The sequence below is a fragment of the Meles meles genome, chromosome X, assembly GCF_922984935.1.
Source record: "Meles meles chromosome X, mMelMel3.1 paternal haplotype, whole genome shotgun sequence".
Lineage (NCBI taxonomy): Eukaryota > Metazoa > Chordata > Mammalia > Carnivora > Mustelidae > Meles > Meles meles.
Genome location: NC_060087.1, coordinates 61254374 through 61276460, shown reverse-complemented (window position 1 = coordinate 61276460; position 22087 = coordinate 61254374). Strand labels below are relative to the sequence as shown.

Below are 22087 nucleotides of genomic sequence, written 5' to 3'. Positions count from 1 at the left end.
CAGACTGGGTTTGATTCTGACTCAGGCAGTGCAGTTTCTTTTTTTTTTAAAGATTTTATTTACTTATCTGACAGAAAGAGACAGCACAAGCAGGGGGAGCGGTAGGCAGAGGGAGAGAGAGAAGCAGGCTCTCTGCTGAGCAGGGAGCCGGATGTGGGGCTCGATCCCACTGAAGCCCAAGGCAGACCCTTAACCCACTGAGCCATCCAGGCGCCCTGGCAGTGCAGTTTCTTGACCCCAGATTAAGTCACCACATCAGTTTGATCATATTGTCAGTATTCTGTCTAGTCAATAACAGGATGGAATAAAGGAATGCCATATTTCTATTGATATTTACCTGGCAGTACTCTCCTTGAAATTAACTGTAGGTGTATTTGGCAAGATAACAGATTTAGTTAGAAGGAAAACAGGGGCCTATGGAAGCTGCAGCACAAAATTGTATAAAGTGTGAGGGAGGGAAAGGACTTCCATGGTGTGACTATTTTTTTTCCGTTGGTATTTGTTTGATTGCAATAAGAATGGTGAAATAATAGAGATAGAGATTGCATACAAAAATGAAATTAAAGTTGCAAAACTCAATTTTAGCCATTATTTCTGTTACCTTTCCCCGAAAGGCTTTTAATTGAGCTATTAACAAGTAGCTAAATTTATTGGCTTGAGTCTAACCTAAATTACATAATTAATATTAAAATAACCTTTTGAAGGAAAAGAGCTAATGATTATTTTATACCTACCATATGTTAGACTCTTGTGCTTTTTTGCTTTATATTTACATACATTATCTCCTTTAATCCTTATGACCACGCTCTGGAGAAGATATTTTTGTTCTACTTTTAAATCATCTGAATCTCAGAGAGATTAAATAACTTGCCTAAAGCTATATAGTAGCTTTACTTACCTAGTAAATAGTACCATTTGAGTCCAAGTCTGTCTGATTCCAAATGATTTCCAGTTCAGCACATTGTTATGGATTACATGTATTGCGTTTTATACACACACACACACACACACACACACACACACACACACACACACATGCAGGGATGTTTTAATAGGGTCTAATTATTTAATCATAAACCTCAACAAGGAAAAAAACCCTAAACGCTCTTCAGTTATCTTTCATTTCCTATTACTGATTTTTTTTTCCTGTGGATTAATCAAAACCATGGCTCTTTACTTCTTATACAATGAATTCAAGATCCCTGGGTTTGATACTCGAAACTTCAACAGTGCTACCTCCTACTTTCATAGTATTTCCCACTAATTTTATCAGTTACCATCCTTGGAGACTGATGTCTCCTCTGATTTCCAAAGCATTTATTGTCTATAGTTCTCATCTGGTACTTAGTATAGACATATTTTATTTTTATTTATCTTGTTTACATGTGTAATCTCTCCCAAATAGCTGTTAAACTTCTCAAGGTCAAGTACTTGCCATAACTGTTTGTTACTAAAGTAATGACCTACATGTAGTAAGCTCTTATTAACTGTGGTTATTATTTTTTCTTTTTCAAGTTTTTATTTAAATTCTAGTTGGTTAACATACAGTGAAATATTAGTTTCAGGTCTAGAATTTAGTGGCTCGTCATTTACATACAACACCAAGTGCTCATCACTACCAGTGTACTCCTTAATTCCCATCACCCATTTAACCCATCCCCCTGCCCACCTCCCCTCTAGTAACCCTCAGTTTGTTCTGTATAATTAAGAGTCTGTTTTCTCTCTCTTTCCCCTCTCCATGTTCATCTGTTTTGTTTCTCAAATTCCACATATGAGTGAAATCATATGGTATTTGTCTTTCTCTGACTGACTTGTTTTGCTTAGCGTAATAACCCCTGGCTCCAACCACATTATTGCAAAAGGCAAGCTTTCATTCTTTTTGATGGCTGAGTAATATATATATATATATATTCATTCATTCTCCACTTCTTTATCCATTCATCAGTCGATGGACATTGGGGCTTCTTTATCCATTCATCAGTCGATGGACATTGGGGCTCCTTCCATAATTTGGCTTTTGTTGATAATGCTGCTATAAATATTGGGGTGCAGGTGTTCCTTCGAATCACTATGTTTGTATCCTTCAGGTAAATACCTGTAGTGCAATTGCTGGGTCGTTGGAGTAGCTCTATTTTCAACTTCTTGAGGGACCTCCAAACTATTTTCCACAGTGGCTGTACTAGCTTCCATTCCGACCAACAGTGTTAAGAGGGTTCCCCATTCTCCACATCCTTACCAACATCTGTTGTTTCCTGACTTGTTAATATTAGCCATTCTGACTGGTGTGAGGTGGTATCTCATTGTGGGGTTTTTTTTAAGATTTTATTTATTTAAGAGAGAGAGAGCACAAGGATGGGGGGAGAGGGAGAAGCAGACTCGCCACTGAGCAGGGAGCCCAACTCGGGGCTTGATCATAGGACCCTGAGATCATGACCTGACTGGAAGGCAGACACTTAACCTACCGAGCCACCCAGGTGCCCCACTCATTGTGGTTTTGATTTGTACTTTCCCAGTGCCGGGGGATGTTGAGCATTTTTTCACATGTCTATTGGCCATTTGCTGATAGTATTTCTTCTGTATTTTGACATGTATTTCACATGTCTAATGGCCATTTGCCATTTCTTCTTTAGAAAAATGTCTCTTCAGGGGCGCCTGGGTGGCTTAGTGGGTTAAAGCCTCTGCCTTCGGCTCAGGTCATGATCTCAGGGTCCTGGGATCGAGCCCCGCATCGGGCTCTCTGCTCCGCGGGGAGCCTGCTTCCTCCTCTCTCTCTGCCTGCCTCTCTGCCTAGTTGTGATTTCTCTCTGTCAAATAAATAAAATATTTTTAAAAAAAGAAAAGAAAAATGTCTCTTCATGTTTTATGCCCATTTCTTGGCTAGATTATTAGTTTTTGGGGAGTTGGGTGTGATAAGTTCTTTACAGATTTTGGATACTAGCGCTTTATCTGAGAAGGCATTTGCAAATATGTTCTCCCATTCTGTAGGTTGCCTTTAGTTTTGTTGACTGTTCCCTTTGCTGTGCAAAAGCTTTTTATCTTGATGAAGTCCCAGTAGTTCATTTTTGCTTCCTTGCCTTGCCTTTGCTGCGAGGGTGGCTCAACATCTGCAAACCAATCAATGTGATAACACCACATTAATAAAAGAAAGCACAAGAACTATATGATCCTCTCAATAGATTCAGAAAAAGCATTTGATAAAGTACAGCATGTCTTCTTGTTTAAAACTCTCCACAGTATAGGAATAGAGGGAACATATCTCAATATCAGAAAAGCCATATGTGGAAAACCCACAGCAAATATCATCCTCAACAGGGAAAAACAAAGCTTTTTCTCTAAGGTCAGGGACACAACAGGGTTATCCACTCTCACCACTGCTGTTCAACGTAGTACTAGAAGTCCTAGACTCAGCCATCAGACAACAAAAAGAAATAAAAGGATAAAAGGCATCCAGATTGGCAAAGAAGTTAAGCTTTCACTCTTCACAGATGACATGACATTCTATGTGGAAGCCCAAAAGATACATCCCCAAATTGCTAGAACTCATACAGGAATTCAGCAAATTGGCAGGATATAAAATCACTGTGCTGAAGTCAGTTGCATTTCTATACACTAACAACGTCCTAACATTTCTGATGACTAGCTGAGGAAGCCACAGACAGCCTCATGAATCTCAGTCCTTCGGCCATGAAGAACCTCCTGCATCACATTCTCAGTGGCAAGGAGTTTGGAGTGGAACGAAGTGGTAAGATTTGAGTAATGGCATTTCCATTTTAGAGTGTTAGTTTTATCCCATTGATTTTAAAATGTTTTTCTTTTATCAGAGGAACCTTTCCCCCAACTAAATAGAAACCCAATATACGAAACAGTTAAAAGCAAAGCTGTCTTCTGGAACAAGATTTGGAAACTACTGTATGTGTCTTTTTTCCCCTTAAATGATATATCCCCTGAGTGGATTACTACCATGTTTTGTTTTGAACTGTTCTATCTATTCCTTTACGTTATCCTAAATGTCCACTTTAGGACAACCAGCAGCCCATATCACTTGAAACTTTCTTGCATTCCATTTGGCAATAATTCAGTAGCATTTACAGTGGTGTGCCTATGTGTATGAAGCTGTTACAGTGCATCTGATACATGCTTTCACCTTTGAATTCAGACACATCTTGGAGTCTGTCACAAATTAATCCTCCACCTGCACTTGGTGGTTTGGCTGTGGAATTTGGTATCAAGCACCTAAAACAGGGCAAATGAAAAAGTTTATCTCTCATGCTCAACTTCAGGCTTAGGATAAAGAAATATACAATGTCAGATGGATGGATACTAGACCCCAGAGTGGTAAAAAAAAAAAAAAAAAATCTAAAGCAATGCTTCTCAAGCCTTACTGTGCATAAGAATAACCTGGGAAACTTGCTAAAATGCAAACTGCTTCAGTAGGCCTGGAGTGGGATCCAAGATTCAGCTAACAAGCTCCTAGGAGATGCTGACGAGGCTGGTCTGTGGACCACACTTTGAATAGCAAGGTTATAGTTGGTTGGTTGTTTTTTATTATTATTAACATAAAAGGAGGACACATATCCAAGTCTTTTAAGTGTGGTGGAGGAAATAATTTGAACCTAATTATCCTCTCTCTTTCTCTTTAATCTGTCATGCTATATAGTTCGTCCCACTGATTCAAATGTGAGCCCTGCTATCTCTATCCATGAGATTGGTGCTGTTGGGGCAACCAAAACAGAACGAACTGGGATAATGCAGTTAAAATGTGAGATAAAGCAGGTAAGACATCTTGGGATATCTCGGGAGATGAGCTAGGATATTGTCATGTTTAAGAACCTTCTTTTGGAATCAGACTTTGTTGGGATCGTGTATTTTGTTTCATATCCTGCGTTTAATCAGAGCCATTTTTTTTTTCAGGTGGAATTTCGTAGACTATCTGTCTCAACTGAGAGTCAGGTGAAACAACTAGGGATCCTTTAACATAATTTAACCTGCCTTTAGGCATGTATAACATGCATGAGTTCACGGCCTTTTTACAAATAAGATAATAAACCACACAGCAGCTTGTTTGATTCTCCATTGTAACATTCATTTTGCAGATCATTTTCTTCTTCTAGACCAAACTATTTTACTAATTTTAGGAGGGAAGTAATTTGTTTCTGATAAAAAGAAATTGAAACCCTGAATTCCTCTTGTTTAAATTAACATAGAATTTTGGAATTAATTTTCTTTATGAAACTAGTCCCCAATTCCTCACTTTTAACAACAGGTATTGGAACACCAGATGAGGTGAGGGCCTTTTAAAAAATCTACTTTCATGCATTGTCCCCAAATTAGATTTTTATCATTGTCATGATAGAGGTATATGAAAAGTATGTGGACACATAGAGGAAAAAACATCTAAATCAGTCTGGGAGTTGGTGGGAGTCCTCGAACATCATACAGTAGCCTCTTACTCATCTTTCCCTGCACATGAGAATAGGCAAATTATTGTGCTCTAAAAAGAAATACTTAATATAAACTTCCATAGCTTCTTTCAAAACTCTGGGAGATCATGTAATTTCAAAGTCTCTGAGTTGAGAAGGTACTGAGTTGGTCTCCCCCAGTAGCACTTTTTATGAAAATCTTAAAACTACTCCTCCTGCCTTCCAAACTGATTTATGGTAGCTTGAAGAATTAGCACATCCAGAGGAGGAGAAACATAATGGAAATTTTATTGGTTTGGGGTTTTGTAGGAGTCAGAACCATTAAGGACAAGAATGAGGCCAATGCTTGAAGTTCAATTTGAAGGAAACTTTTCAGATTTATATTATGCAAGGGCAAGAACTGAATGGAATAAGAAACGGCTTTGTAATAGAAAAGTGGTCATTTCTACAGGTTTTTTTTTTTGCAGATAATTTGGATAATCTGAACATTTTCCTATCTGAAAGATGAAAGAACTATGCTTCATACTGAAGAGTTAAACTGATGTTGTTGTCGAACAGTCCTTGTTTTGGCCAAGGGTGATTGGCCAACCATTTTACAGTTGTTTATAGTCACACAGTATTACTTACAAGTTCATTATATATTTAGAACTTGAAGTCCGTATTCCCAGCTAGATTACTATGATATTAAGGACTTGACCTATGCACCTATATCATTTAATTCTTTTTTTACACATCCACCACCTATAGGACTTCAAGAGAGCCCAAATCATTAGGACTGTAATTTTGATGATTGAGAGTGCTAAATTTTCATTACTTTCTAATTTCTAATTATTGATTTCTGTCTTTACCTTCCTCTCTGGTATTTCATATTGTTCTAAGTCCTTTTCTCTACCACTCACCAATGCCCTTTTTTCTGATCATGGAAAAAATATTTTTAAGGGTCGATGTTTTTTTCTTTGTTTGTTTGTTTGTTTTTGTTTTTCTTTTACCCTTTACCATGACTTCTAGAGTAAGGCTATTTCATCAGCTTTTTTTTTTTTTTTTAACATTTATTTGACAGAGACAGATCACAAGTAGATAGAGAAGCAGGCAGAGAGAGAGAGAGGGAAGCAGGCTCCCTGCTGAGCAGAGAGCCCTATGTGGGACTTGATCCCAGGACCCCGAGATCATGACCTGAGCCGAAGGCAGCGGCTTAACCCACTGAGCCACCCAGGCGCCCTCATCAGCTTTTTAAATAACATGCTGGCTAGTTACTCAAATTGTCTGTAATTTTATTCTACTAATAACTTTTAAAAACGCAAATGTTTGCCTTGCCTCATCCCTTTTAAAATCTTATTTTGTCAATTTTTTTTATAGTCCAATGGTGGTCATCCCTTGGGTATAGATTTGATGTCACCATCTTTTCTGGTAACTGCTGTTATATTATATACCAATCATAAGTGCTTTGAGTGTGCTGTTATGTAAGTCATGACATATACTGACTGACTGAGAAGACAAACAAATGAATCAAAACCAAAAAAATAAGTATAAATCAACTTCATGTATGGGGATAAAATCTTTCTATTTGTTTTCCCAAAAGGTTAGGGAAGGAGATTCAACTCCAGCCTCTTTTCTATTTCAGAAAGCAAAATTCAATTTAATAAGTATTTGCTAAGTGTCTGTTTATACACTTATTCTTTCAAATACTATAATTAATTGCATGCCTACTATCTGCCAGGCACTGTGCTGGCAACCCCTAGGAACATCTTAAAAATGTAAAATCTTGATCCCTCCCCTAGGCCTACTGAATTAGAAAGGCTTGGGTGAGGCCTAGCAATCTGTGCTTTAATAAACTTTCTAGGTGATTCTGATGCACTTTTAAGTCTGAAAACCACTGGATTGGCTATTGTTCTGATTATTAATTTATTTAGTAAATATTAATTGAGTGCCAGTTTTGTGCCAGGCACTGGAAATACAATAGAGAACAAAACATATTTGGTCCTTGCACTCATGAAGGTTACATTTTATGTTTTATTTATTTATTTATTTGACAGACAGAGATCACAAGTAGGTCTAGAGGCAGGCAGAGAGAGAGGAAGGGAAGCAGGCTCCCCGCTGAGCAGAGAGCCCCACACGGACACGGGGCTCAGTCCCAGGACCCTGGGATCAGGACCTGAGCCGAAGGCAGAGGCTTTAACCCACTGAGCCACCCAGGTGCCCCATGAAGGTTACATCTTAGGAAGACTGATCTCCAATTAAATGTCATTGGTTTAAATCAATGATGCATTAAGTAGTGGACTATGATTTCAGATTTCTTAAACTGAAGAGATTAAGGCAACTCCAACTTTGGTCTTTTTTTTTTTTAGATTGTATTAGCTATCATGGATCCCTTGAATTTCCATATGAATATTAGGATAAGCTCATCAATTTCTGCAAAGAACCAAGTTGGGGTTATGATGATTGTGTTCAATCTGTAGATGAATTTCAAGAGTATTGCCATCTTAACAATGTTAAGTCTTCTCTGACCTATGAACATGGGATTTCTTTCCACTCTGTAATTTCTTTCAACACGTCTTAAAGTTTTCAGAGTATACGTTTTATACATCTTTTGTTAAATTTATTCCTACGTATTTTATTCTTTCAGATGCTATTTTAAATGAGATTGTTTTCTTAATTTCATTTTCAGATTATTGATTGCTACTATTAAGAAATACAGTTGATTTTATACTGATCTTTTATTGTACAATTTTACTGAACTCATTTATTAGTTTTAATTGCTTTTTTGTGAATTCCTTCTATATAAGATCATGTCACCTGCAGATGTAGTTTTACTTCTTCCTTTCCATTCTGGATGATGTTTATTCCTTTTCTTGCTTAATATCACTGGCTAGAACCTCTGTTACAATGCTGATCAGAAGTAGCAAGAGTAAAAAACGTCTTTTTTTGAGAGAGAGAGAGAAAGAAAACACGCGTGGGGAGAGGGGGGAGGAGCAAGGGGAAGAGGGAGAAAGAGAATAATAAGCACCTCCACTCCCAGCACGAAGATTGATGCAGCACTTGATCTTGCAACCCTGAGATCATGACCTGAGCCAAAATCAAAAGGTGCATGCTTAACCAACCAAACCTCCCAGGCATCCCTACTTCTTTTTTAATACAAATATTTATAACGTAAATTTCTCTTTACGCACTGTTTTAGCATCCCTTAAGTTTTACTATGCTGCGTTTTCATTTATCTCAGTGTTTTCTTTTTTTTTTCAGTATTTAAATTTATTTTTTTTCAACATAACAGTATTCATTGTTTTTGCACAACACCCAGTGCTCCATGCAATATGTGCCCTCCCTATTACCCACCACCTGTTCCCCCAACCTCCCAGCCCCGACCCTTCAAAACCCTCAGGTTGGTTTTCAGAGTCCATAGTCTCTTATGGTTCGCCTCCCCTTCCAATTTTTTTTTTTATAAACATATAATGTATTTTTATCCCCAGGGGTACAGGTCTGTGAATCGCTAGGTTTACACACTTCACAGCACTCACGACAACACATACCCTCCCCAATGTCCATAACCCCCTCCCCCTCTCCCAACCCCACCTCCCCCCAGCAACCCCCAGTTTGTTTTGTGAGATTAAGAGTCATTTATGGTTTGTCTCCCTCCCAATCGCATCTTGTTTCATTTATTCTTCTCCTATCCCCCTAACCTCCCATGTTGCATCTCCATGTCCTCATATCAGGGAGATCATATGATAGTTGTCTTTCTCCGATTGACTTATTTCACTAAGCATGATACCCTCTAGTTCCATCCACGTCGTCGCAAATGGCAAGATTTCATTTCTTTTGATGGCTGCATAGTATTCCATTGTGTATATATACCACATCTTCTTGATCCATTCATCTGTTGATGGACATCTAGGTTCTTTCCATAGTTTGGCTATTATAGACATTGCTGCTATAAACATTTGGGTACACATGCCCCTTCGGATCACTGCGTTTGTATCTTTAGGGTAAATACCCAGTAGTGCAATTGCTGGGTCTTAGGGTACCCCTATTTTCAACTTTTTGAGGAACCTCCATGCTGTTTTCCAGAGTGGTTGCACTAGCTTGTATTCCCACCAACAGTGGAGGAGGGTTCCCCTTTCGCCACATCCTCGCCAGCATCTGTCATTTCCTGACTTGTTAATTTTAGCCATTCTGACTGGTGTGAGGTGATATCTCATTGTGGTTTTGATTTGTATTTCCCTGATGCCGAGTGACTCAGAGTGTTTTCTGATTTTCCTTGTGATTTCTTTCTTAAACCACTAGTTATTTAGGGGTATATTATCTGATTTCCACATATTTGTAAATTTCCTAAATTCCCTTCTATTATCGATTTCTAATTTAATTTCACTGTAGTCAGAGGACATGCTTGGTCTGATTTCAATTCTTTTAATTTGATTGAGGCTTGTGTTGAAAGCAGCAGACTAAGGCATAGACAGCTAGAAGTTTAACAGAGATAACCAAGGATAGAGACAGCTAAGAACCTCCAAGATGATCAATATTTCTATGGCTTCTTTTAAGTATCACTAGATTGCTTTCTAAAAAGATTGTATCTGTTTACATTGTTGCTAGCTACTCGTAAGTCTACTGGCTTCGCTATAACCTCTTTATCTTGGATGTTACACATAATATGTGGTTTCTAATTCTACAGTGTGTTTGTTATTCTGTTCAGAGGAACAGAGATGACTTTTTCCTTATGTTCTTTCCTCTCCTTTTCTCCCAAGTCACCTGGAACACCTGTGGCTTCAAGTAGTGGGTCTTTTCCTAGTGCATTTGGTCAACAGACATCTAAAGATAATCGTCAAGGTCAGTGGCAACGTCGAAGAAGGCTAGATGGAGCACTGAACAGAGTGCCAGTTGGATTTTATCAAAAAGTATGGAAAGTTTTACAGAAGGTGAGCATAACACATTTTAGACATCTCTTTATTTTCCCCCTTGATATCCTCAGTCCCCTTGGTTGGGATATGACATGACTGTGACATCACCACAATTATATAAATGTCATATGCTCTTATGGACAAAACATAGAAGAAGACCTCATCAGCAAAGTTATTTGGGTTTTTTTGGTATAATTTATGATTCAGTCTCTTTCTATTATTGTTGTTATAGTCTTGTTTATAAATTAGATTTTAAAAATCATGGCTTCTCTGCTGTTGGCCATAGTTGAACATTGTCGGACATTGTGATACATTTGCTGCTTATCAAATTTGGCGACAAAGAGCCCACTTTCTTTGTAGCTACTGTAGAGTGGAAATGTTTTTTGTAGCAATGTGCTGACACTATTATTAAATGACTATGGTATCTGAGGAGTTAGTGTAAGAATCTATTACTTATATTTTTTTCTTGGATAAAAACTACCAAATAAATCCAAGATCCTCATGATGCTAATGGCCCAAAGACTCTGTTGGCATGGCCAATTTTTGTTTTTCTTTCAAAGGCTTAGCTTGCCAAAGACAGTTAAGGGGACCTCACACCATTATGACTGTGACAACTTTAGAGGGCAAGGAAGTCCACTGTACTCGTTCATGGATCTCATTTATAGTTTCTTAGGTGCCACTTTCTGTCTCACTACCCTTGACAAGGACCTGAAGAAAATTTCATCCAGGACTTCAAAACCTTTAGTTACAATTCTCTCCTTAGTATATGGATATTCATTCTTCTAGGGACAGAAACAAGTGATCTTTGGGAAAGGTAAAAGTTGATTCTTCAGACTACCAGCTCTGGCAATTTTCTTTTCAAAGAGTACTTAAAACTTGCTTTCCTCTCTCTAACCTCTACAGACGGGTATTTTATCTGTACAGTTATGCCTGCGCTATGACAATTCTATTTCACAGACATGTAGTAAGTGCTGTTCTACCCCAGATACACGGAAGGTATGTGTTCTTGTCATCAGGGAGTTTAATCCATAGTTACCTTCTTAAATAGCAGCTATAATGCAAAGCTAAGATGTGTTATGATAAAGGTGCAAAACCTTAAGGCCTTGAGACTACAAGAAAAGGAACATTTAAATGACTAGGAAGATTGACTATTTTGTGGCAGAATCAAACCCTGGACTTGGAACCCTCATGTAAGAGGAAAAACAGATGTCCTCTGCTTTGTCATTCCATTTCTTTTAGAGGATGAATGTAACATAATTACTTTGCACATATGCTTGCAGGCTGGTAATTCTCTGTACAAAGACTGTTATTTGGCGTATGAAACACGGGATGGAAGTATCTGGTACCAGAGTCAGTAAACCTATGGGATTGGAATCTTTGTGGCTTACTATATACTGTTTTGATTTACTTAGCATCTAAAATGGCAAGTCATTAATTCCCATTGCTTTTTAATAATTGAGTTGATGGTGAGAAAGAAGATAAAATGTCCTTCATTTGTGTAGTATTTTTTAAGCATCGGCTGTGCACTAGGCAGAGTCCTAGGTGTTAACAGCGATAGAGCAAAGTACAAAATGGACAACAATCTCTGCCCTAATAGAACTTGCATTCCCCCAGAGAGACACAAACAATAAAGAATAAACATAATAAATAAGTAAATTATCTAGAATGTTAAAAGATGACAGGTACTATGGGAAAAAGTATAGCGAGATGAGGGCATCATCAACAGTGCTGATGGGGGATGCTTCACTAGAAAATGCAGTAACTATACATGTCTGCAAGTGCAGGTTTTGAGTTTTCTTCAGCCTAAAAATCTTTCTGAAAGCCAATTAGTGATGCGTCTGGGACCTAGCATGAGACCTCTCAGATAGTCTCTGAATCTTTGGGGCTAGTCTTTCCCAGAAGGTAGACCTTCTCTATCTCTCCCACTCCTTTAAATAGAGGGTAAACCCTGCATGTCCTGTAGTCCACCCCTGCTTCTTGCCACACAGTAATTACAACCCCTTGGCAAGGACACTTGGGCTGCAGGGCCTTTCACTGGCTTGGGATTACTCAACATCTACCCAATGGAGCACACTCAGAAATACTAAGTGTCTCCTTACAGGTACCAGTTGTCAGTATATCCTTGGTGACAACATGTTTTTGCTGTCTTGCAGTGTCATGGACTCTCTGTGGAAGGTTTTGTGCTTCCTTCTTCAACCACTAGAGAGGTGAGATTTTCTGTCTTTCACATTTACGTGACTGATTGTATAGCTAAAGTATTTCAGGGATAATTTTTCAAAATAATTGTTCCATGACTCCAAATCAACTAAATATGGAGTGCATTGGAAGAGAGAACGCTTTTTGAAAACAGAATGGGAATATGAAAGAGTAATTACCTATTTTATTAATTATATAAGGACAGCCTCATTTAGTGGGTGACTAAATTAAGCTGGTTTGTGTGAGTGTGGCCGGAGTCAGAGAAGACAGGCAAGATAGAGATCTAAGAATGGATGACCTCTCATGTTCCCATCCTTCTCATCCCCACCTTTCTCTTGTAGGGTTCCTGTAGACTTTTAGATGATGAACTAGTGGTCCACAGCTCAAACTATATGCCACAGCAACCTGAGCGCCCATCTCCAATTTAGCAGATTAAAATTTCCAGGGATGGGGCCTGAGCATCAGTACTTAAAAAAAATCCTTAGAATGAGCCTAATATGTAACTATGGTTGGAAAACATTGCCATGAACTACACACATATGTTATCAGGTGCCTTTATATTTCCCTTCTGGCCCAATCACATAGAAATGATAAAAATAGCCTTTATACAAAACCAACAAAGGAACTAGAATTAGCAAATTAAGAATAGTAAGACTGGATAGTGGAAAATTCTCAAAAACACTGGCGTTGTCACAGATAATGGCTGGAGGGGCCGGGGAGAAAGCTAATACTATGATTCAGGGTTTCCCTCTTACCTAGAGGCCTCTTCTCTAATAAAGAACACTGTGTCCTCTATTTGTCCTTTCTCTGCTTTTAAGCAAGATTGAAATGTTAGTATAATTAATAACAATACATACCTGAAGGGTACCTTTACGAGTCTTCAAAGTACCTTCACATGCTCTTTACTTTGATCTTCAACACAGGTATATGAGACAGCCCAAAGAAGGGATCATAATTCCCAATTTATAGAAAAAGAAACAAATTAAGGGAAACAAATTGCTCAAGGTCATAAAACTAGTAACTGACAAAGACAGGACTTGAACTTTGAGCCTTTAAAGCCCAATCTCTGGGGTGCCTGGGTGACTCAGTCATTGAGCGTCTACCTTGGGCTGAGGTCATGATCTTGGGGTCCTGGGATCGAGCCCCACATCGGGCTCCCTGCTCAGCAGGAAGCCTGCTTCTCCCTCTCCCACTCCCCCTGCTTGTATGCCCTCTCTCACTGTCTCTCTCTGTGTCAAATAAATAAATAAAATCTTTAAAAAAATAAAAATAAAGTCCAAATCTCCAGTGCCACCATATACTTAATACAGTTTTACCCAAACTTATTCCTCAATCCCGTTCACCCTAAAGTAACTTTTTTATTTCTTCCTGCCCATTTTAATCTAACAGTATATAAATGTTCTACATAATTCTAGTCATCATGTAAATACAACTTTAAGTTCCACTTAGATTTTTCTTTTATGCACAGTCGTCATATTTACTCTCTTAAATGACTCTATAAAAACTCATGAAGTTGCTGTCCCATGATGTGCCATTATTTACACAACCATTCCTGTGTTTAGATTACTTTTGGTTTTACACTTCTGACTCATGCTGCTGTAAACGCTCTTGCACATGGGGCTATTTTTTTCCTCTCTTGAATTATTAACTTAGGATGAAGGCTCTGAAATAGGACTGTGGGTTAGAGGGCACTCTCACTTTTATGACTCTTGTTATTCATTGCCATATTGCCTTCCAAAAGGATTGAACCAATTTACTCACTCAGGTACTTTGCAGGAGACTGAGCAGTGTTCTTGGCTACACTGCTTTTACTGCCTTTCAGAATAGGTGCCTCCTGGATGATGGGCTCTTAGGAATTGATTCTATTTTTCTCTATCACAGATGACTCCAGGTGAGATTAAATTCTCTGTTCATGTGGAGTCGGTCTTGAATCGTGTACCTCAGCCCGAGTACCGCCAGCTTCTGGTTGAAGCCATCCTTGTCCTCACCATGATGGCAGATATTGAAATTCATAGCATAGGAAGCATCATTGCCGTGGAAAAAATAGTGCATATTGCTAATGACTTGTTCCTTCAAGAACAGGTAGGCAAATGGCAAAAACCCTGTTGTTTCCTCACAGGGGAATGTCTGACACTAACCTGACTGCCGAGCACTTCATGAAGCCAAGGTCACTCTCTTGCACTCTCTTTCTCATAGCTCTTTTCTGGGCCCCCTTTGTAGTGAGTGGCTCTGAACTCTGAGGCTAAAGAAGTAGGTGGTGGGAGGACCTCTGTCTTTCACCAAGTATTTTCCTGTTGTATTAGATGGTAAAGTTGCCTGGAACTCACGAGGGTTTTATGCTTTTCATCATATTTCATTCTTATCAATTGACTTTCTGTAGCAAGAAGGACTTAGTAAGAGACTGTGGGATAGCATATCCTCTTTTGGACTATTAGGGAAAAGAGAAGGTTTGATTTTTGCCCTGGTTTGGTTTTATTTTTGCATTCGCTACTTACCTATAGGACAATATTAAAGTGAAACTTTTAATTCTACATTTAAAATTTTTCTCAATAGATCTTCTTCCAGGAAATTAACCCCATTTAAGAAATGCAAACGTTTTATTGAAGGCTTTTCAAATGTTTCCTAGATGAAGAGTAGGAATACTAAGGTGAAGGCCATGCACTGTTGTCAATAGGAAAATCTCCAAAATGTGTTAATAGGTATTTCGTTCTATTCGGCACTGTGGGGAAATGCAAAAGAAATCAAAATTATTTTTATTTTCCAGGACAGTCCTAATTTTAAATATTCTGGATTGCTTTTAGTCCACATATCCAAAAAAAAAATTGTGATCCCTTTTAGGCATAGACTCTAGCTTGGAAAGCTTACAGTCTATTTGAATTAAGTTGACTTGGAAAGAAATCAGGATCAAATGCAAGATAAAATAATATGGGTTGAAATCAGTGGTACTAGAAAGATTCAGACCAAAGTCCTTCTGGGGTGATTTTCATTATTAACATTTGACACTTAACAGACACAACTCATTTAATTAACTGTTATCTTTAACTTTCAAGAATTCTAAGCAATCAGTACAAATAGTGCTATAGGATTGGGGGAGCTAGTGAAAACTGCATGTACAGAAATTCATATTCAACATTTTGTGTCGAACTCTGATTCCTTCCCACCTAAACAGCCTAAGACCCAACTAGTTGGCAATGGGGAGGAGGCTCTGAGTTATCCTAATCAGGACTTTAATCAGTAGGATTAGTAATCTTGCCTTTCCCCTGTGTTCTCCCACCCTTAAAAACCAAACAGAAAACCCTCGGTGCAGATGACACCATGTTGGCCAAGGATCCTGCGTCTGGCATCTGTACTCTTCTGTATGACAGTGCACCCAGTGGCAGGTTTGGCACCATGACCTACCTCTCCAAGGCAGCTGCCACCTACGTGCAGGAGTTCCTGCCCCACAGTATCTGCGCCATGCAGTGAGGCCTTTGGGCCCTTGCTGCTGGGAGCCTTTTGACAGCTGGTTCCTGCCTCCGTTGATCGTGCATGAGACTGAAACGTGTTGGCCTGATCACTCCTCCCCTGCCCCTTTCCATTCCATCCCACCCAAGAAGAGCGGAAAGTTCTGACAAAGTAATTGCTTTAGAAGTGAACCATGGCCTGGGGGAATGCGCTGCCCCCCGCTCTCCGTCCTAGGCCTTAACTCTTTCACAGTTCCCGAGAGTTTGCATGTGTTTTTATTCCCTAGATCTGTTACAAACGTAGTTTTCTAACTACTGTTTGGAGAGCAGGTATCAATAATAATTTACTGCTAAAGTTTGGTTTTTCTCATGTGTAGTTTTATTGTGTGAATGAGTGGGGGCTGCTTTGGGACATTCTTCCAAGTGGGTAAACCCTGAATTGTTGGATTTTTATACTGCCATAACTTGGAAATACCTATTCTAAGTGCCTTTTCTGGGGAAAAGAGAGTACAAGATCGTTGTTTCCTTCTTTACTCACATGTTGCCTCCCACAGAGTGGTGAACTCCTTTCTGTGTAGAATTATCCCCCTGTTTTTGTCTTCTCTATATCTGCATACATAATTGCTATTCTCCCTTTGGAGAAATATCAAAAAATGCAAGTATAGCATCTATATTTAAGAATTTCTGTATTAATAACCGAAGTCACATCGTGTGAAGATGACTGGTACTCAGAGATATATTTGTAGCAGAAAATGCAGAATAACCTGGGAGCCAGGAGCCCAGTTCCCAAAAGGAAAGGAGAAGAGAAGATGCCTGTGTGGCATCTTATACCAGGGGAGTAGAGAAGGAATCAGAAGTAGGTTATTGCCCTGAAGAAAGCTTTGTGCTCCAACCTTTGTCTATGAAGAGTGGGCCGACACACAGCACGCACGGCAATTGAAGTCTCTGTCTTTGGCCACTGGAACCCAGCAGTCCAGTCTATAGCTGCCTTACCAAGCAGTCCTTCCTTGGTGGTCTCTGTCACTCGCCTACTCACTTTCTCCAGCATCCAGCCCTAGACCCGGCAGCAAATCCCTGCCTTCCCATCTGTTCTGAAATTCCTCACTTGCATTTTCACTTACTGATTCTAGTTAGTGTTCATAGCTATGCGTGTTTTGGTGTCTGTGGGCTTCTATCTGTTTCTTGTAAATGCCTGTATTTGGGTGCATGTCTAAGCATACATGGCATTTTTCTAAATGTAAGTAGTTTCAATGTGTCTGTATATCTCTCTGTATCTACACTGGGCAGACTATGTAAATATGTGTTTGTTACGTGAATGGTGTGACCATGGCCTCCAGGCTGACATACCCAGGATAATGGAGGGATCCTTAAGTCATTTTCCCTAGTCCTATGTTAAAGTAGCCTTGTTTGAAGAATGCTTTTCCTAACTTTCCACCTTAGTTCAGGCTGCTATAACAAAAGGCTGTAGACGGGTTGCTTAGACCACAACCATTCATTTTTCCAAGTCTCTGGAGGCTGAGGGGTCCAAGGTGGAGGCGCCAGCAGATTCAGCACCTGGTGAGGACCATCTTCCTGGATTGCAAATGGCCACCTTCCTGCTGTCTTCACATGGCTGAGAAAGGGGGGGAGGTGGCAGGGCAGGTACTCTCATCTCTTCTGCTTCTTAATAAGGGCACTAATTTTGTCATGGGAACTCCTCCCTCATGACTTCATCTAATCCTGATTACCTTCAAAAGGCCCCCACCTCTAAATACCATCACACTGGGGGTAAGACTTCAAGGTATGAATATCAGAGGGAGATACATATTCAGTCCATAGCACTCTCCTTCCCCTTATTTATGTGTAAAAACTCTACTTAAATTCCCTGTTTGCTCTCAAGTAACTGCCTACTTCAATCCTTTCCTTTCTCTCAGAGTTATCACATTTTTCTCCAAGAATGGGGATGGGGACACAGAGCTCTTTAAATAATTCTCACTGAAGCAGTGACAATCTTTTGAGTACATGAATAAGTGAGCATAGGAAATAGGGTGAGAGAAAGCAGATAGTGGAAATGAGAGAGGATGGCTGACCTCTTTAGTAGGTCTCTTAGAGCAAATGGAAATACACAGTACGTAGCTTTCAGATCACGTGATTTTCTGGTCGCTGATAAAGAGAATTTATAACGTGTTCTGAAACTGTTGGTCTTTTCACTGGCTGCAAGCATGCACAAACCACAGGAAGTACGTCTGGAGTGGCACCAGGTGAAAACCGCCACTCTCTCCCCTGCTAAGCTAAGTTGCCTGAACTAACCCTGATGGCTGCAGTCCCCTGGGGTTTACTAAGTTGTCCATCACTACGCTCTCCATACAGTGCTACTTCACATTGAAAGCAACTTTTTGGAAAATTCAATTTGTGTTTTCTTCATTTTAAGCATGTGGTACTAAAAGACACCTTGGACCTTTTTTTTTTTAAAGCTCTTATGTTTAGAAAATAGAATTAAAAATTGGAATGTCCAATTAAATCACGTCTGATGCCAGTGTGCCAAACTTTATGTGTGTTTTTGTGATTGGAGTTTCTTTGGTGGCTCTCTTTTACATAGTCTGTTTAATTGTACAGTACAGTCAAAGCTCATTAATTGGGTCAAAGTGGAATAATACTAACACAGAAATCCTATATTATATGTTGTATAACATGTTAGATAATATATGTAAAGAAATGCACTTTTATCTTTCAAACACATACCCACTCAAAACTAGGTTCACTAAATTAAAATGGGCTTAGTGACATCTTTAGGGGACCTGTTCTTTTTTTTTTCCAAATTTTTATTTAAATTAGTTACTTTACAGTGCTGTATTGGTTTCAGGAGTAGATTCTAGTGATTCATCACTACATATAACACCCAGAGCTCATCATAATGATAGGGGACCTGTTCTGATGAATGAATAAGACTGATTTTTACTCAGAATTACAACTGTGTGCAAATGGTGCTTCTGTACCACTGGAGGGTACTTAAAGACAATTTGGTCTCCTAAGTATTATAAATATTTGGCAGAATCTGTGTTATACTACCTATTAACCTTTGTGTAACAAGTGAGGGTTTATTCAATAAGGATGAACCAGTCTCCAGTCCCATCCTGGTTAATTAGGTTTTGCTACACTGTGGGAATTTTATGCAACTGGTGGGACAAAAGTTGTTGTTCTTAGCCACAGCTCACGAAAAACCTCTACTATCCCCCCCCATTACACTTACCAATTAGTGTAGGTACCTAGTACCTAGTACCTACACTAACGCAGTAGAGATAAATACAGTGTTGTCCACATTTAGTCTTCATTTCCTATTAAACCTGAGTGACCTTAGGTCTTGGTTTGCCCAGGACAGTCTCCATTTATGCCTGTTGTCCTGGCATAATTATTAATAGCACTCTTTGTCACTCTCAAAAGTGTCCCAGTTTGGATGATATGATTGCCCTATATTTAGCAGAAGTCTGATTTCTTTTAAGGCTAGGCCTCAAAGCCAAGGAACTATTCTCAAACCACAAGCAATACTCTTGCAGTAATGGTCTGGGGTAAGGAAACAGTGCAGGGAGACTTTCCTCCAAATTAAGGAATACTTAGCATAATATCTCTTGGATGATAACCAATATTTGAGTGCTTACCAAAAGCCAGACATTGTTATAAGGCAGCTGGTATGAATCACCTTATTCTATCTTCACAATTACCATGTGAGATTAGAGACTATTGTCAGCCCCATCTTAAAGAGGTGCTGAGAACTTAAGCAAACTGTTCAAGATCAAACAGCTCGTAAGTGGTACAGCTGGGATTTGAGCCCAAGCAGTCTGACTCTAGAGTTCACGTTCTCAACAATGAAACTCTCCAAGGAAAAGACATTAAAACAAGGGTCAGTCTGTTAAGTACAGTTGAGGCATCGGTGGGCAGATTGTATGGACAGAAATGCACAAAGAAGGTAGCCAGAGGAGTAGTGCCTTTGTAACATGTTTGCTTCCCCTTCTGCCTGTTTCTGCCAGCAAGTGAAAACAGGAGAGATCACTAAAAGAAGTGGCACAGCCCAACCTGACCCTGCTGGTTCAAAAACTAGCTTTAGCAATAACAGTTGAAGAGAGTGAGTCAAGGAATTTACCCAGGGTCACCACAGCAGTAAACTTTGGGGCCAAAATTCAACCTCCTTCCCTTGAACTTAAAGTCTTCCAACTGCAAATCCAGTGCTTTGAGAAGGGTTTTCTTCCCAATTTAAAGACCTGGGGCTTAAGCATGTGGCAAGTTGAGATTGGGGACCTGTGGCATGGATTGTGCTCCATCTTAATCATAAACAAGGGTCCAGCCACCCTGCCACCCTGTGAGATTTGCTGCAAGAATATGCTGCAAAGTCTCGTTGCAACAATTTGTCTTTCTCTGTACTTGAATCATCTTGCCACATTGTATGCCAAATGAGGATACTGTTTCCAGTTTAGAAGTGCATTGAAGTATTCAGCTACCTGCTGCTGGATCTGAAAGAACACATGGAACAATCCATTTTCATGTCATCTTTTTTTTTGGTCTAGATTTTAGGGTGGCAGTTGGCCATCCTGTATCCTGCCCTCTTCCTCTCACTGCCTATCCATGAAGTCCCAGGGAAAATCTCATTTCTTGTTTATATTGCCAATCTGTCATGATCTCACCTTTCAGTGAACCCCTAGAGCCCCACAGACTTCTTCCCTTCTGTCTGTAAACACGTGCATTTCTCTTGTCCTAAAAACAATATTCATGAGTTCTACATCCCCTGATATACTAACTCCTTCCTTCCACAATTAAATTTCTTCAAAGAGGAAGCTACACTTGACAGTCTTCACTCCTTAACCCCTTGCAGTCTGGCTTCCTCCCCTGCCTTGTGGTGTTTGATGGAGTTTTTTCATTTGGTTTGGTTTGGTTTTTTGGTTTTTTGGTGTTTTGGTGTTTTGTTTTGTTTGGAGAACATCAGTGAGCTCCTAATGGCAATGAGGTTTTTACTACCTCTCCCTTCTTACAACCCACATCATCCCTCGATTTCTGTGAAACTGTGCTACACTTGTTCTCAACCAACTATTTCTTTTTCGTCTCCTTTATGGCATCTTTTTCTCCTCCTAACTTCCACAAACAGACATTCCCAAAAGTTACATTCTTCTTCCTGGCTCAAAAGATTGTCATCACGAGGTAGGGGAGGCTTTAAAAAGTGACAAGATCTGATTTACTTTTTTTTTTTCCAAGTTCATTCTGGTGGCTGCAAAAAGACTGGATTGTAGTTCTGCAAGAGTACAAGTAAAAACCTGTTAGATACTGCAGAAAGTCCATGTGAGAGATGACAATCCAGGATGGGTGGGGGGTGGGGGGAGTGGGCAGTGGCTTCTCTGTTCCTGTGGCCCATACCCTAGTTTGAATCATCCATTACTTTTTATGTAGACCACTGGAACACTGATTGCCTCTAGTCTTTCAACAGCTAATCTTTCCTACCTGCTACTGCTGTAGAAATCTTTTTTATTAAGGTTTCTGTTTAAATATCTCCTCATTTTCCACAGAATGAAGCCTATTCTCTATAGTCTGGCATTCAAAACACTTCATGATTCAGTCCCTTCACTCGACTAGAAATGGTCTCCTTGTTGTTTTTGCTTATGCGTGTGTGGTTTCTAGTCAGTGTGTCCTCCCCTGGCTCTCACCCCCACCACGTAAAATCCTATCCATGCCTAAGACCATCTCAAATGCTACTGAGTAGGAATCCTGGTTGCCATTTATTAAATACCCGGTGTTTATTTATTAATAATCTAAGCATCCTATATTCATTATCTGACTCTGCTGCATTGCATACAGTTTCTTGTGTATTTCTCTCATCTCTACAAGAATGCATATTCCCTGAGAGCAGAGATCAGATTGTAATTCATCTTGAGAACTGAATCCTTAGCTGTAGTGTACATTTAGCTGATGTCAGATAAATGTTTGATGAATGACTGAATGATCACAGAACTTTGAACTAGTTGCTATGGAAATATATAAAAGAAGCATAAGTTAAAGAACACATCACAGGGGGGAGAATATTTCCAGAATGCTAAGTATTCAGGGAATACTAAATAGAGGGTTGAGCAAAGTTAAATTTAACACAAAGTCATCCTGGAGGAATGAAGTTTACATAGTAAAG

At 39.4% G+C, this 22087-nt stretch overlaps 1 protein-coding gene across 6 annotated transcripts in view; it reads left to right on the top strand.

Moving 5' to 3' along the window:
- Positions 1–18439, top strand: part of PHKA1 (phosphorylase kinase regulatory subunit alpha 1) — a 137514-nt gene extending 119075 nt beyond the window's left edge. The window contains exons 25-32 of one of the 6 annotated variants that reach the window (XM_045995985.1): positions 3641–3742; positions 4658–4773; positions 4912–4950; positions 6777–6827; positions 10154–10324; positions 12460–12513; positions 14384–14584; positions 15794–18439. In XM_045995985.1, coding sequence (XP_045851941.1) covers positions 3641–3742; positions 4658–4773; positions 4912–4950; positions 6777–6827; positions 10154–10324; positions 12460–12513; positions 14384–14584; positions 15794–15967 — 908 coding nt within the window. In that variant the 3' untranslated portion in view covers positions 15968–18439. The remainder of the gene's footprint in view (positions 1–3640; positions 3743–4657; positions 4774–4911; positions 4951–6776; positions 6828–10153; positions 10325–12459; positions 12514–14383; positions 14585–15793) is intronic. The other 5 variants (XM_045995990.1, XM_045995989.1, XM_045995986.1 and 2 more) reach the window with 5 other exon arrangements.
- The last annotated feature ends 3648 nt before the right edge of the window (positions 18440–22087 follow it).